Raw genomic sequence first — 15879 nt, forward strand, 5'->3', positions numbered from 1 at the left:
AAATCGTGTCACTGCCATATTGCATCACCGATCGATCCATTTATGTTTGGCAGCATGTGCGTGAGTCGGGTCCAAGCCGAGCCGGCAGTGCCAACATGAGTAAACATGGATGGATCGGTAATTCACGGTGTCAGTGTGCCACACGATGTTGCCATTTCACAAAATACTCTTTATCTTGACAAATGGTATATGAAAAACTCAGTGCTAGTCATCTAGCGGGAAGAGCATAAAAATTAGAAAGAAAATGAGTCTTGTGCTAGTCATCTAGCTAACACATTTTCTTTTTGTGTTTTCCTTGCTTCTGCTCATACAATGAATATTTAATTATCCAACTTTTTAGTTCATCACTAACACCACAAAGTAGCCACCACGAAAAGAGTTCATGTTACTAACCCAAGCTGGACATGACTCTGGGACCCTGTAGTGACTTGCTCACTACATGGGTGTAGTGATCATCCGGACCGTCCGCTTCCCCAATTAATGGTTCATATCTAAACCATTGATTATCGACATGAACGGCTCGAATTGCTCACTACAGGATCCTTGCTCCCAGTTGGACATACATAGCATCCGTCTTGATCCCGTGCATGGCATGGGTGCGGAGTTCAAATCTATTTCTACCTATTATCTATAGATTGGCCATAGATATAGGAGGATGTAATATTAAGAAGCACTCAATTATTTGGTGGATTGCCACAAACGTGCAATTAATCATTATCGGGAAAAAGGCACAGCCCCTGGCGTAGATTGCGTACAATTTTCCATCCTTTTCTTTGTTTGGTTAAAGTCTAATTATGGTTGTTCTCCTTTGAAGTACACAAATTTTTATAAGAATCAATTAAATCACGGTCCTAAAACCACTCCCTACATATGTTCTCATCCGTCACATCATCATTCATTATAGACAAACGAGTTGTCTTTGAATAAATGTATTACTGCGTTTTTTCAAATTTCAGGACGAGAACATAAAACATCTATTCTAATGAAGGAGTACATGCTAAAGAATAGAATCTATATTTAGCTTACTCTTTTTATAATGTGTTTTTGGGTTTTGTTTATTTTTGCTTTGTTTCTGATTATGCACACTGCACATTCCTATTGCATGTGGAACCCTTGAATTTTGTGAGTGGATGTAAGTTTGGGTGCATAAATTTTGGTGTGGTTGTAGCATTGTAGTAAAAAAAAAAAGTTAAAAAAAAAGAAAAAAAGAAGTCCCTTTTCTTTCTACACACTTATTAAAAGCAGAGCCCCCCTTTTTTTTTTGGATCCTCAAAGCAGAGCCCCTTGGATTCCTATATTTAAGGCTCTATGTTTATCCCTGTCTGCCACCACCAACACTAGTCTCTCTCTCTCTCTCTCTCTCTCTCTCTCTCTCTCCTGCAATGAAGCCAAATGCAGGCGCCAATCTCTTTTTGACTCAAAGCTTTCCTTTTCCCACTAGAATAGAGAGGAAAGTAGATAGTAACAAAATAGAAAGAACGAGAGGAGCAATAGAAGAACCTCTTCCAGTTTAAGAACGACTTCAAAGAGAGCTTTTTTATCAGACCTCAGATGGGTGCCGCCTTTCAGGCCACTGTGATCTGTTTGATTTTACTTCATGGATGCAATGCCGCTGCCCAAGATGATGAATGGAAGTCCGCCACCGCAACGTACTCCAAAGAAACCGAAGGCTCTATCATCATAGGTACTATACTACTACTTTTTTTTTTTGATCAGCTACTAGACTACTTCCTTCCTTGGCACCTACTTAATAGTCTCTCACATTTGTGAAATTGTCCCAAATACTACTAGCGCGCGCACTCACACATCTGTGAATCGAAGTCCTATATCGCTTGGGTACCAAAGTCATGTGAAGAATATAAGCGTGAGGGGCGAGGGCAACCTCACTTCAATAGCTAGTTTTTAGAATTGAGTTCTACCCAAGATCATGTAACATGGTATTAGAGCCGGGTATGCCATGGATGGGTATGGTGCGTATTCCTGGCTTGCACGCGCAGGTGCTGCCAAGTAAGCACGCTGGGTGTGAGGGAAAGTGTAAAGCAAAGTCCCACATGCTTGGGTACCAACGTAATATGAATAATATAAGTGTAATGGGACCCTCACTTCAATAGCTAGCTTTTGGGGTTGAGTTCTACCCAAGACCGTGATGTGAAACTTCGCTTATATGCTTCATATTACTTTGGTACCAAGCGATGTGGGACGTCACTTGACATGTTTTCTCTCAATACCTTGCTGTATGAAGAATTACTTACTGGTTACACATATTGCAGAAGGAGCTTGTGGGTACGGCGACCTTCACAGGAGCAGCTACGGAAAGTACAGCGCAGGGCTAAGTAGTATGTTGTTCAACAGAGGGAGCACCTGCGGGAGTTGCTTCGAGGTGAGGTGCGTCGACCATATCCTGTGGTGCCTACAGGGAAGCCCATCCGTAACTCTTACTGCCACCGATTTCTGTCCCCCGAATTACGGGCTTCCGGCTGATTATGGTGGGTGGTGCAATTTCCCCCGCGCACACTTTGAAATGTCGAAAGCTGCCTTTGCTGAAATCGCAGAGAAAAGAGCTGACATAGTTCCGGTCCAGTACAGGAGGTAACAACATTAATAACTCACTCATTTGTTTGTCCAGAAATAACATGCAACAGAGGGAAAATGAATTCATGTTGATCCTCAATTGAGCAGGGTTAAGTGTGAGAGAAGTGGGGCAATAAGGTTTACCGTTTACGGGACATCATTCTACTATCAAGTCCTCATCACCAATGTAGGATCGGATGGGGAAGTCGTTGGAGTCAAAGTGAAGGGATCCAAGACAGGGTGGATACCCATGGGAAGGAACTGGGGACAGAATTGGCAGTGCAATCTCAACCTCTCCGGACAGCCTCTCTCGTTTGAGGTCACCACCAGCACTGGAAGAACAGTAACCTCCTACAATGTTGCTCCACCAACCTGGAGATTTGGTCAGACATTTCAAGGAAAACAGTTCTAGTATCAGACAGATATTTTAGGTAGTATACTTTTACAAGTCAGGCGGTTAATCGAACAAGAAATGTCTACCCACGTGGAAGATATCACCTTGTAGTCATTCACTTACCCAGGCATATCCTTGGGGTTAACATCATCGTTACAAGACGATGAGAATATTTGAGAAAGACCTCAAGTTATTCATCCGGCTTAAAGAAGAGCCTTGATGTTTCTTTTTTGCAAAATACAAGTAGCAATATATATAGAGTAAACATGCGGAGTCAAATTCAGATATGTTTACATGGAATATTCTCTTCCAGAAAAAAAGATGAAAACTGATGTGAACTGCTGCAGACTATATCGGGAAATGATGAATTGCACATATAACCAACAGCTAAGAGGCAACAAAAATTCCTAATTCGATAACAAACCAAGAGTATATAAATTTATTCTATTTTCCAGCTTCGCTCCAGTCTAAGAGTCTGATATGCATATAATGGAAGGGCTAATATGCACTAAATTTTCTGTGGACATACACATATACGTATCTGTATTAGAAATCTCCTGAGGCTGGGGATGAAAACAGCATACCTCTCCGGTACCGAGGAATAAGAATGAGTGGTCAGCTAAGGTTCCACCGACCAATTTCAGAGCCGCAATGAGCCCAGCAAGTAGCACAGAAGCCGTACCCTGGAACAAAGGCAAGTGCTCAAATATAAAATACTCTTAAAACATGGGAAATGATTTTGACACACCCTTTTTTGTTAATGTCACTCATTTGCAAGTGTATTTTTGCATCAAAAATACACTTGCAGAGGAGTGGCGTTAACAAAAAAGGGAGTGGCAAAATCAACAGCCTAAAACATATACCAAATCTCTACCTATAAAAGATGATCGTCATGCTATAGCTGTATATCATTGTTAAACACCAGGATGAGTTGTACAATATTTCGCCAGCAGCTCAAATGCATTGTGGTTTGCAAAATCTTCAAACTGATCATTTGGGGTTAAATAAACAACAACATAACAGAACCCATTTAATCCCCAATCATTGGGGGTATGGGATGATTGGAGACATAGCTAACCTTTGGCAATATATGCACAAAGTGACTGCTCTCAGAATACCACTGAACCAGTAGCCCCCCTAAACCTCCAAGAACCGACGAGCTACATGGACGTTTTGTTGTAGAACCATGCCCCCAAATCAAAGCCAATTAGCATTATTGTAAAAACATGTAAGCCAAATAGGAAAATTAAGGAATCTATGATTTCAAGAATGTGGATACTGAAAACTGGCCTGATTGAGGATTTGGAGAGAGAGGAATGGCAGAGTCTTTCAAAATCTGTCAAATCTGTCAAGGGATGCTTCTGCTTGACAAAACCTGATTACTGGGGATATTTGTGCCTGCCTTAGCTCCTGGAGAAGGGTTAAGGCCTCTCCTCAGTACCTAGCTGTTGCTGATACTGCTGATGGGTGAACTCCTCCAAGGGCTTTATTATTATTCTTTTGATAAGTAAAAGATTATATTATCAAAAAGGCATTAAGGGAATGCCACCCATATACAATTGAAGGCCACAAGACGAAAATCAGATATTTACTCTCTGAATTCTCTCTATATTTTCAAGCCCGGTTTGGCAATGTGAGGGAGAGAGAGAGAGAGAGAGAGAGAGAGAGAGAGTTGTACACGTCTAAGTTCAGCACAAAATCAGATATTTAATTTTACTCTCTGAATTCACATCCCAAAATGACCCTGACCATGTGGATAGTTTACACACACGTCAACTAAAACCAGGGTAAATCCAGTAAATGTGAACAACATTACAATGACTATATCACCCCTCCTCACAAAGCTAGGAGGCCTTCAATTAAAGGGCTCCATTGGAAAAAAAGCCACCGAATTGGATATCATGTTCTTATATATAGGTGTTTGGCTACGGTTAGAGGCATCCGACATTGCTTCTACAACAACGACTACCAGTTTAATGGTAGTGAATAAACCATTGAGCAGTTCTGTACATAAGCATCTAATGCAGTCAATAAAACATGCCAATGATAAGTTGATAACATGATAACACAACAGGTAAATAATGTATCTGCAATGGCAACACGTTCAAAATGTGGATACCCAACTGGTAAATGATTATAAAATGATAAGAGCAATGATATACTGCCATTTCTGAATGTTCACTCTATGAGTGTGGTAAATAAGAGTGTGGTAAATAATGTTTTGCAACCTATTTCCATCAAGAGACCAAACAATGTAGAGAATTTTCCCTTGTTTTTTCTCAAAGGTAAGCTGATTTATCAAACTGCTTGGCTGCTACAGAGACAACTACAGCCATAATAACAGCTTACCAAAAGCATCAAACTGAACAGTAGACAACATAGCCAGCTTGTACCACATCAGTGGGTGTAGTATGCTTTTATCAGCCATTTATTTCTTATGTCCCTTTTGATGAATTAAAACCAAAGGCCAGAGCTAGTTCGGGCCATTCCGCATCCTCTTGCCAAAGTTTCCATATGCACAAAAACCGCCTGCTCAATTTCCATTGCTACATTTGCGTAGTCCAATTGCCTTTTAGAAGGATTAGTGGTGATAACATCTTGCCCTTCCGTAACATGGTAAGACTGATTCATGCAATGGATTCAAGTTTTAGCTTCCTACTAGCTCTTCCTTCTCTAAGAATGCAAGATGTTCACCATAATATTTCTCAGCTTCCTGCCTCACAATAGCTAACAAACCAGTTTCTCCTTTGGATTCTAAACCATTAATCAATATTCTGAAGGATGACTTATCTGGCTCACATCCAAGTGATTTCATCAAGAAAAAGCACTCCATTGCCAGTTCTATCATGTCAAAACTCATCAAATTCTCTAGCAGCACATTGAATCCCTCAATATCATGCTCCATACCAGTTTCTGTCTTCAATTCCGTGAACAGAAGATCTACCTTTTCATACAACTCATTGCTTCCCAGAACTGATATAATTTCCCCATATAGTGAGATTTGAGGTTTATACCAATGCTCGTTCTGAACAACCTTGAAAACCTAGATGATGCAATGGCATTTGTTGGAAAATGTTAGTAGGGACTAAGTAGTGAAACAAAGACAACAAGTACACATATTAATCAACGAAATAACAGCAATTGCAGAAAACCATTGTAAGTGGAAAGAAAACAAAAGGTCAAAGAAGAATCTATCATTCAGTGGACAAAATAAACAACTCAATCAATCTCTCATTCACCAAAGACAAAATATATGGACAACTCAATTGTTGACTACAGATATAAAAAGAGAGGAGTTGCCCACTGTTATTTGGTCCATGCAATTGCAGTCGCCTAACACAATTCCTCAGCATGTGTATATACTTTGCAAGCTATTAAACTATGTTACCAGGTGTTCATTTGTATTTAGATGAAATGTGGTGTCTCATAATCAAGGTTTTGAATCCCTACCAAACCAGCCGGTACGTACCGGATTTGTGTGAAACTGGTACCCTAGTCTCCTAATTCCGTTCCAGCGTCAATATCGGTCCTTACCAGAGGGTACCAATCATTCCGGTCAATCTTGGAGCCTACAAAATCCCCCATCATCAGATGGTGTGTTCCAATGCATGCCGGGGGTGTGAGTAATGATTTTCATAAAACTGGAACTCAATTGTGACAAACAAGTAGTTTTGCTCAAATTGCTGGTACAGAGAGAAGATAAAGGTGGAGCATAAGGAAAAGGGGGAAAAGAGAGAACCTTGAGGGCCAAAAGGCATTCGTTTTGGCGGAGAAGTTCATGAAGAACGGCCATCATATCTAATTTGAGTAACCTTGTAAACTTGGAAGAAAACACCACGTCCAGAGACAGAGACTCGCTGCAGGGACGGTCTTGGGCTGCTGCTGCTGCTGCTCGCTTCAGAGCCTGAATGGTTTGGATAGCTTCGATGCTGAGATTCCTTCCTCTCTGGAGAGGCTTTCGGTTCTTGCTCCTGTCCTTCATCGTTATTCTTATACAACTATCAGTACTAGTTGTAGTACCCCTCTTTCTTGTTCCTTTATTGTTGCTACTGCTTCCAAATCCAAGTGACAGCATCTGCTTTTCCCATGGTCTGGTGTGTCGAATTTTGGGGAGCTGCCTATTCGTATCCCAAAGATTAAAGCTTGCGAAAAAAGGTGTAGTAGGAAGAGTGGTCTTGATTGCACTCCAATTCATCGTTCTCTATATGAAGTTTGCAACAGCCGCTGTAAGTAACGCATGTATGAATAGCCCATTGATACTCACTCTAAAACACGATATTTCACTCGTATTTGATGAACACAGATATTGATCCTAACACACTAAAGTGTCATATGCATAGCTATAGCATTAGTTTGAAGCACCAACCACCCTGAACTTAACAATAGTGGAAATTTAAAACCAAATCGTAACAATACTCAACATTATATTTCACCCAAATACCATCAGAATAAACCTCAAACCCTCCATGAGCACATTTCTAGTGTGGGTAATTTGAAAATAGCACGATAATGAAAGGCTAACATTGAAGCATAGGTATGGGTACGGGGTGCTGGTACGGTACGGGTGCAGTAAAGCAGGGGCAGACCAAGGGGGTGCAAGCAGGGGCCTGGGTCCCCGCCAACCCCCAATTATCCCACTATTTCTACTGCATTTTAGGTTTTATAAAAAAAGATCCCCTCAAAATTACGGGGTTTTTTTTTGTGTGTGCGCGGTAAGTATGTTATTATTATAAAACGATGATATTTTGTGATTAACATATGAATACAAGTGATTTGGTCCTCACACAATAAGAATCATGCGTCCGTTCCTGCAGGAAAGTAGGGTACGGGTACAGCAAATTAATTACGTACATATATTTTACAGTTTTAGCATGCTTCATTAGACATAACAAGCATAAGATATTTTACCAATAGAAGCAAGATAACAGAAGCCATTTCCATAAGCAAAAACATGGAGGTGAGTCAATAAACAGAGGAAATAAGAAGACAGAGAGAGAGAGAGAGAGAGAGAGAGAGAGAGCAGAAATAAGGAGAGATTGCACTTACAGCTGCCGTCTGCCGGAGTCTTTTTCGCCGATTACTCTGTGTGTGTGTGTGAGAGAGAGAGAGAGAGAGAGAGAGAGAGAGAGAGCGCTGCGTGGGGAAATTTGGTCCAAGGTCTTTAATTATACTAACGGTCCTTGTTGTTTCCAATTTGCACCAATTAGGTCTGTATTTTTTCAGTTGGGTCAACTAAGGATATGTAGAGTTCGCGTCCAGAGTCACAAAGTTTGCGGGCATAGTAATATTTTGCGGCTAGAATTTTAAGTTAAAAGCGTAAATGCTGCACACGACAAACGACTTCAGAAAAAGTTTGCGTCCAGTGTCACAAAGTTTGCGGCTTGAGTTTGAACACGACTTCGACAAAGTTTGCATCCAGAGTCATAATTTTTCCAGCCATGAGGTAAGAGTTTGCAACTGGATTATTCTTAGCTTTGTCAGGAATATGACGTCGTTCTCCTTATCCTATTGGTCTTTGTAACAATTTCAAAGATTAATAAAACTTTTTTTGCCTTCAAAAAAAAAAATGTAAAACAATATGGAGTTCAGAATGGATTATCCATTAATGTATGGCTGAATAATTGGCACCCTCTATATACTCTATACAAAAAACACAAAAAGGGAAACAGTTAACATTTGTAATGGCAGCTGGAAATGACCTAGGGCGAGAAATAAATGTGACAATTTAGACATTATCAATTACACCCTTTTGATTTTGTTCTTAACATTACTAAGGAAGACCGTTTGAATAGAAACCTACGCAAGCCGCAAGCGGTTGCTATAATCGGTCGTCCCTTCCTCCACCCTTTTCGATTAGCAAAAAAAAAAAAAATTCTGTGACTTTAGATTTCGGCATGCATGTAGGACACATCAAGATGTTATTGAATGGTTTGGGAAGCAGTTCGCTAGATACGAGGAATTAACTTCAGCACCGAGAAATTAACCTAATATCAAAGAACTTCAGCTTTCTGAGTTTTGCTCTTTCTCAGTCATTTCAATCGTTCACTCAAATAACAAGGAATTATGTACAGGCAACTTATGAATAACAAAATTCAAAAACGGAACTGTGATTCTCCGTCACTGGAAGTGAAAGAACCTGCAACTATGGAGAGGGTCAAAAATCTGCTAGTATCTCTTCCATCTAGGTCATTTTTCTCTTCTTTCCTTTCTAATTCTGCAGATCTTGCAGAACTCAACAGACTCGATAACTAATCAATACTCGCTTTCTTCAAGCTAGCCACGTACGTCAGATATATGCTCCAAATGTACGAAAAACAGCTATTCATCAATGGCTGCCAATAAAACATAGAAAATTTCAGTTGATCAGTTAGCAAAACAAGTCCCAAAAGTAGACTTCTAGGTATATAAATATGTTCAACCATGCAACAATACCAAAATGGTAATTGCAGTCCCTTTGTTATTCTACACCTTTTTTTACCTTGCTTTATTCATGGGAATTTACAATATTACATTTTTATGTTGAAAAAAGGAACCAATAAAAAGACAATGCTGTAAATACACATGAATACAGACAAAAAAGCCTTATCCTATAAAGGGGAGTGCAAAACTCAATACGCAGAAATAAAAAGAAGAAGCAATTGGGCAGAACCAATCATGGAAGTGCTGAAAAAACTCATAGCAAAAAAACCCTCAAATAGAAGTCTTGTGAAAATTCAGGGCATCTAAACTGTGGTTATCTCTTCAAATTCAACATCAAGGATCCAGATGTTACCTGTAAGTGGACAGGAATGACTTTATAAGTAAGAAAATCACACATCGGCCAGAACATAAGACCATTCATCAATGTTGGAAGAAGATCTCGCTCCAATCTGGCTACAATCTCGTTCCCACTTTCACCTGAGATAGGAACTAACACGATTACTCATATGGTTCAAAAATTGAAGTCGATACATTTTGCACAAAAAAGCAGGAAACTGAAAATACCACAAAAACTGGGAGAAAGAACAAAAAAAACAACAGAATTTTTTTTTATTGAAGTGGAATTTTTTTTCTGAAAATCCTGCGATTGTGGAAGTGGAACCCCAGGTTTTTGTCCAGAAATATAAAGTTCACAAAAAAAAAAAAGAGGCTGGAGCAGAAATGCTTTTAGCATATCATGCCCGAAAAAAATCGTAATATACAGTGGGAGGATGGTAATTTTCGGCAAGATCCAACTTCGCCAGAATTGATCTAACCTTCCCAGTTTGATTGCATATAACCCACAAAGCTCCAGCACTGTTGCTGTTAAGGCAAACTATCCCCATAGTATTGTATTAGGAAAGTTTTGTGTTTGTTAAAGCTTCATCAGTTCATCTAGAGGTGTCCAAATTGGGTACCAATTTCTATATTTGGTAACTTTCTGTGTTTCACTGGCTAGTGATTTAAAGGAGAATTAGCCAAACTTAAAACCAAAACACATACACCTGCCTTATACTGCAGCACTAAGTCCTAAAGTGGGCCCCCATTGTTAAGACGAGATTTCTATTGAACATGCAACTCTGGATTCATTATACTTGGGAATTAGATTTTTTTATTATTATTAATGGAATTAGCTTAATTAACTACCTAGTTGAATGTAGTTCACTGTTATAAGTAGATTGTAAGCCATTAGTGTACCTTGTAAAGCTGCATTGTAGGAGAAGAAAACACCATTAAGGCAGGGTCCATAGAGAGCCTGTCCCATACACAGTTTCTTCAAGGTAGTTACTACGTCTCGCTTTGGTAGGATTCTTCCTATGAAGTTAAACCACAAGTGCTGTGACGGCCCTACAAGAAGCATCCCAAATCCAGCCATGCGCAATGTCCTTGCTGAGTCAAACGAACCAGCAGGTGGCAACGTAATTATCTGACATTGAATACAACAATAACTGATTTAGTGAACACGAGTATTCAGATCTATAGAAAGATGAACTCATTCCTTCCATTGCATTTTCATTGGATTTAATTTTGTTTTTCTGTTTGAGTGGGAACTGAAATGATTTGAGTGGCCTACGATGACAAATAGACAGCTCCATCGACAACCCTTCCCTGCCCCAAACTTTTAGTCTATCTTTTAGTTGTGTCAATACATCCAATGGGCATTCTTCTGAATTCCTGAATTGAAAGTCTTACGCTTTTCCTTATGTAATACACACGACAATGTCTGTTGTTCAAAAAAAAGGACACAACTATGCCTCATTTGGGAATTGAATCTTGTCCTTCAAATTCAATAATGTCGCACATTCCCATCAAGTGCTTGATGAAATGCTTCAAAAAAATAACGACTTACAATGAACAGAATCTGCATTGAGACTATTACCCTTAAGGCTGAGAATATGCTATGATTACCATTCCTATACAAGCAAAGTTCAGTGCCTCGCGCCTACTGCACACAAAATTACACATACTCTTCCTGTACAATGAAGTATTAGCTCCGGACATAGTTATATAAATACCATAACCATGCACATTAATTACGTTGACAACCAATAATGCCTCATAAAGCATTGTGTTAATCTGTGCGCTAACATAGTGCTTTTCACAATGAATGTGCAGCTGTTTCAAAACTCAGTTGACCAATTCTGATAAGACGCTCGTGATACTTTACAAATATCATCCACAGATGTAGTTATATAGAAACCATTACCATGCACCTTATTTACATTACGGACCAGTGATGCCTTATCAAGCATTGTGCTAAGTTGCTAACAAGAGTGTAATGTGGGTTAACATGCTTTAAAATGGTTCTATGTTTTTTTGAGGGATCCAACTTCTTAGCCGTTGGACCACAGAGAAGCCGGTGCAGTGTAACGTGTGTTAACATGCTTTGAAATGGTTTACATTTTCCTAAAGGATCTGACTTCTCAGCAGTTGGACCGCAAAGAAGCCGGTGCACTTCAATCTCAATCATTCATCTCGACAAAATTTGGTCCAGATTGTAGAAAGTATACGACAAGCAAGACAACCTTCAGCAAATCTGGATCATAAAAACACATATGGACGGCTGCGATTATGCAAACAGTCCTCAGAAGTCCAAAAGCGGACTACAAACAAGCCGGATTCTTTCCTGAAAGTGCATATTATAACGAATGTACAACTGTCAAACTACCTCATTATTGCATTCCTTAACAAGACCCTCGACTTAATTTGCGGAGATTTGCATCAATACCCAACCCATATCCTCTAAATGTCATTACAAGCAACGTCATTACAAGCTGATTGGAAATGCAACCAGATGAAAGCTCCTGAATTAAATAACCTATACTACTAAAATATATGGCTATTATGGGACATGGGTTTTGTTGCTATACCTGTGATGTCAAGTCGGCAGCAGTGTAAATAAGTGAAGAAGTGATAGCTTTTGTGATGACAGGACGAGACTCGAGCATGCCCAAGTACCATTTCAGAAACCCCATCCTCGAATCAGAACTAGACGAAGAAGAATACGAATGGGAAGGAACTGATGAAAAGCAGAAACGGCGAGGGGTTTTCGAAACCCTAACAAAACTACCGAGGTGGTGATGCGTTCGAGTGTAGATTCTTCTCCATTGTTGGTGGTTTTGGTGGTGCTTGGTGATTGGTTGAGGGTTGGGGCAGACGGTGGTACGTCGGAACCGATTGATAGAGGCGATGATTCGCATGTTGATGATGTGTGGGTCTCTTTTATTTTTCCTTGATTTGCGGGGGTGAAATTGGGAACGGAAACGAATTTGGATTGGATGCGATTGAGTTGGAGAGCGGTGAGGTTTTTGGATCGAGATGTGAGACCGCGGTGCAACCGAGTCACAGTTGAGAGAGAGAGAGAGAGAGAGATTATGGTGGCGGGGAATTAGAAATGAAAGAGTGTCAATGTCGATGAATTTTTAATTGCCGGGTGGGTACCACGTGGTGCCCGCTCAACACATCCGAGCCGTCTATTGTGATTTTGTATAGCTCAAATTTTGAGAGAGAAAAATGAGAGAAAAACTGGTGGGATGAGAGGAGAAATAGGGTTTTAATCTGAGCCGTCCAAAAGTGTATCGGACGGCCCAAACGTGTTGAGCGGGCACCACGTGAGATATACCCACCCGGCAGCGAAAAATTTCTCGTCAATGTCAATGACTCATTTGTTTTGGCTTTAGCAAAAAATAAATGTCAAAATTATTTTTATTTGTGCTAAAATTATACAGTAGTACATAAAAATAGAATCTTTGTACCATGTGTTAGGTAGGTGGTGAAAAGATGATTTTTGAGTCCTAACCTTCAAAAAATCAATGAAGCTCTCCATCCATACAAGTACAGATGGAGAGGGTGGTATTCTCACTCCCATCCCTCAGTGAAGGCAGAAGTTTTTGCTCTGCAAAGGGTGAGGGTGGGAATTTAGGGTTATGAATAATTTCTGACCCCCTAAATAATTTGTTAACCCCTAGCTAACACCCCACTAATGTATATGATGTGACTGGAAAAAAAAAAAAACAGACGTAGGCTTATAGAATCATATACAATTGAATTGAATTGCTACAAATGAACCCTCACCCTTCTATGACAAAAATACTACACCAAGTGCACAAATTTTCAACTGTGGTCACTAACTAATCATGGCCAACCCAGTCACATTCTAAACTGGGTCTTCGAAATATATGACAATTGTTTCGCTAACACCCTTCTTTAAGAATGAAAGACCCGAAGTTATTTAACATGAAAGTCCGCAAGTATTGTAGAAGTTGAACTGTTGCAACGGATATTATTTTCTCTTGTAATTTTTGTGTGATGGACACCCAAGTTGTAATACCCCTGCGTATGACTGTCAAAGGACTGGATCAAATTTGGACCCTACATCTGGACTCGTGATTCGTATTTGCCAATTGGCTCTTCAATTGCCACAAGTTTAACAAATCCACCAGCCTCTCCAACTAGGTATGGCTGTATTTTTAAAGGACCTAAATGAAACAAATGAAGTGTACTTGAGTGATTTGGGCATAGATATTGAAGTACACAGCAAACTACTCCTATATAAGCTTCTTTGTGAACACTGAAGTACACAGCAAACTACTCCTATATAAGCTTCTTTGTGAACACGATAACAACACTAAATCAATTAACGACCCAAGAATATGTTGTCGCTACCGAGGTACAAATTTCGTGAAATATTACCAAACTATATCAGTTATGAGGACAAACTTTTATTTTATGTGAAGTGAATATGATAAGACACTGGAAAGAGATGTTCAAAATCTAGTCAAGACATTCTGCTCTCAATAAGTGTCGATCCATCACTATTCCAATTACACTATGTCCACTCATATCTCCAAATAACATAACGAGTCTACCAAAATTTGATCATATACAGCCCCTGTTGCTCTATGTGACTAAAAAATCAGGGTTCTAAGTGTAGTAGCAGTACTAGCATATCGTCTGGTCTACCGGCATAGCAGAATTTTGGACTCCAATACCAACATTTCAAGAACACCAGCCGATACGGTGGTATACCGTCCGACGCATGCCCCTCTAAACAATACAGATATGTATCCCAATACCTTATTCGAAACAATGCTGAAACTCTTGCCGAACTACATAAACAAGAGCTCGGCCCATACAAATATCTTTGTTTCTCCGAAGATTCACCACTTCCGACACACAATGTTTAACAGGGATGTGAGACATATCTAAGGAAAAATGCCACTCTTTTCGTCGAGGCATAGCATTTCTCATTTGAGGCCTCTGTTCCTGCCCAACTTTGTTGATTATATTTGTATATAGTACGTATCTATTTGCATCAAGGATGGTATTGCTCCTCGTAGAAGATCCCAAATGATGTAAAGGCCCTCGTAAACATTTGAAATTCCTTTTCGAGCACGTAAAGTGTGTTGTATGATCATATATTCATATCCTAAGAACGAACAAATTTTCAGTGCCGAGCGGGTACCACGTGGTGCCCGCTCGCACATTCGGGCAATCCATTTCATTTTTGAACGGTTCGGATTTGGAGAGAGAAAAAGAGAGAGAAAGTGTTGGAGTGAGAGGAGAGAGATGGTTTTAATCCGAGCCGTCCAAAAGTGTATCGGACGGCTCAGATGTGCCTAGCGGGTACCACGTGGGATATACCCGCTCGGCACTAAAAAATCTCTCCCTAAGAACCAATACATAAATAAATTTCTAAAGTGGTAATGCAGCACCACAATGCAGAAAACAAGAAAACGATCAACTAGTTCACAAACATGTTGAAACCACACTTAAGTGTTAAAAAGATATAAAGTCATATTTTTCTAAGAGCAATAACTTGGTGCATATATTGCATAGATCTATCTCCACCCAATCCATCAATTGGGAATTACATGGAGTCATGGACACTGCCATCGTTATGGTTATTGAAAAATAACAAACTTGCAACATTAGTGTTAAGTACACAATTCTTCCATCAAGGAATTTCAAGCCTGATATTATTTCACGAAGAGGAAGTATTTGGACTTCTAACATGCAATAATACAACAACGACAACAACATAACATAACCTATCTAGTCCTCAATCATTGGGGATATGGGAGGGGGATGATTGGAGACAGATATAACATTTGGCAATATATGCACAAAGTGGCTGCTTTCAGAATACCACTAAAACAATGGCCCCGCTAAACCTCCAAGAACCAATGAGCTACAAGTACGTTTTGTCGTAAAACCATGCCCCCAAATCAAAACCAAATGGCATCAGAAAAAGTAGGCTTAGAGACCCAAATCAATTTATGTGTACATGACCATGCTTTTTTCATTTATAGTTCAGAGCATCGGTATGTACAAGAAAAAAAAAAATTAAGATGTACCTAGTATTTTGCAATGGTTGTACGCCCATTCACCAAGCCCATTTATCAAGAACAGCACATTTGAGAGCAGAAATTCACAGTTTTGAAACAGTTTTTTTA

The 15879-nt window shown here is 39.7% G+C and overlaps 3 protein-coding genes, 1 long non-coding RNA gene and 1 other non-coding gene across 7 annotated transcripts; 1 reads left to right on the forward strand and 4 right to left on the reverse strand.

The window, feature by feature from the left end:
• The first annotated feature begins 1548 nt into the window (after positions 1-1548).
• Positions 1549-3203, forward strand: LOC131333493 (expansin-A20). The gene is made up of 3 exons (XM_058368041.1): positions 1549-1684; positions 2271-2589; positions 2680-3203. Exons 1-3 carry the CDS (start codon positions 1552-1554, stop codon positions 2981-2983), a joined length of 756 nt encoding a protein of 251 aa, XP_058224024.1. The 5' UTR covers positions 1549-1551; the 3' UTR covers positions 2984-3203.
• LOC131333494 (uncharacterized) lies at positions 1558-3703 on the reverse strand. The gene is made up of 4 exons (XR_009201818.1): positions 3550-3703; positions 2716-2943; positions 1729-2540; positions 1558-1692 (listed from the first exon to the last, which is right to left on the reverse strand). It is a non-coding gene; the product is annotated as an uncharacterized LOC131333494 (long non-coding RNA).
• Positions 3704-5068: 1365 nt separating this feature from the next.
• LOC131333492 (protein THYLAKOID ASSEMBLY 8, chloroplastic) lies at positions 5069-8164 on the reverse strand. Of its 3 annotated transcripts, none has more exons than XM_058368038.1 (3): positions 8012-8164; positions 6705-7189; positions 5069-6008 (listed from the first exon to the last, which is right to left on the reverse strand). In XM_058368038.1, exons 2-3 carry the CDS (start codon positions 7158-7160, stop codon positions 5613-5615), a joined length of 852 nt encoding a protein of 283 aa, XP_058224021.1. In that variant the 5' UTR covers positions 7161-7189; positions 8012-8164; the 3' UTR covers positions 5069-5612. The 3 variants fall into 3 exon arrangements, with proteins under 3 accessions (XP_058224021.1, XP_058224022.1, XP_058224023.1); XM_058368039.1 differs by having other exon boundaries at positions 6705-7166; positions 8012-8153; XM_058368040.1 differs by having other exon boundaries at positions 6705-7166; positions 8008-8083.
• A 780-nt stretch (positions 8165-8944) lies between these two features.
• LOC131332737 (uncharacterized) lies at positions 8945-12848 on the reverse strand. The gene is made up of 4 exons (XM_058367033.1): positions 12295-12848; positions 10622-10850; positions 9738-9862; positions 8945-9297 (listed from the first exon to the last, which is right to left on the reverse strand). The coding sequence occupies exons 1-4, from the start codon at positions 12622-12624 to the stop codon at positions 9214-9216; spliced, it is 768 nt and encodes a 255-aa protein (XP_058223016.1). The 5' UTR covers positions 12625-12848; the 3' UTR covers positions 8945-9213.
• Positions 12849-15623: 2775 nt separating this feature from the next.
• Positions 15624-15731, reverse strand: LOC131334935 (small nucleolar RNA snoR100). Its single transcript, XR_009202337.1, has one exon. It is a non-coding gene; the product is annotated as a small nucleolar RNA snoR100 (small nucleolar RNA).
• Between the last annotated feature and the right edge of the window lie 148 nt (positions 15732-15879).

Source organism: Rhododendron vialii, chromosome 7a, assembly GCF_030253575.1.
Source record: "Rhododendron vialii isolate Sample 1 chromosome 7a, ASM3025357v1".
NCBI lineage: Eukaryota > Viridiplantae > Streptophyta > Magnoliopsida > Ericales > Ericaceae > Rhododendron > Rhododendron vialii.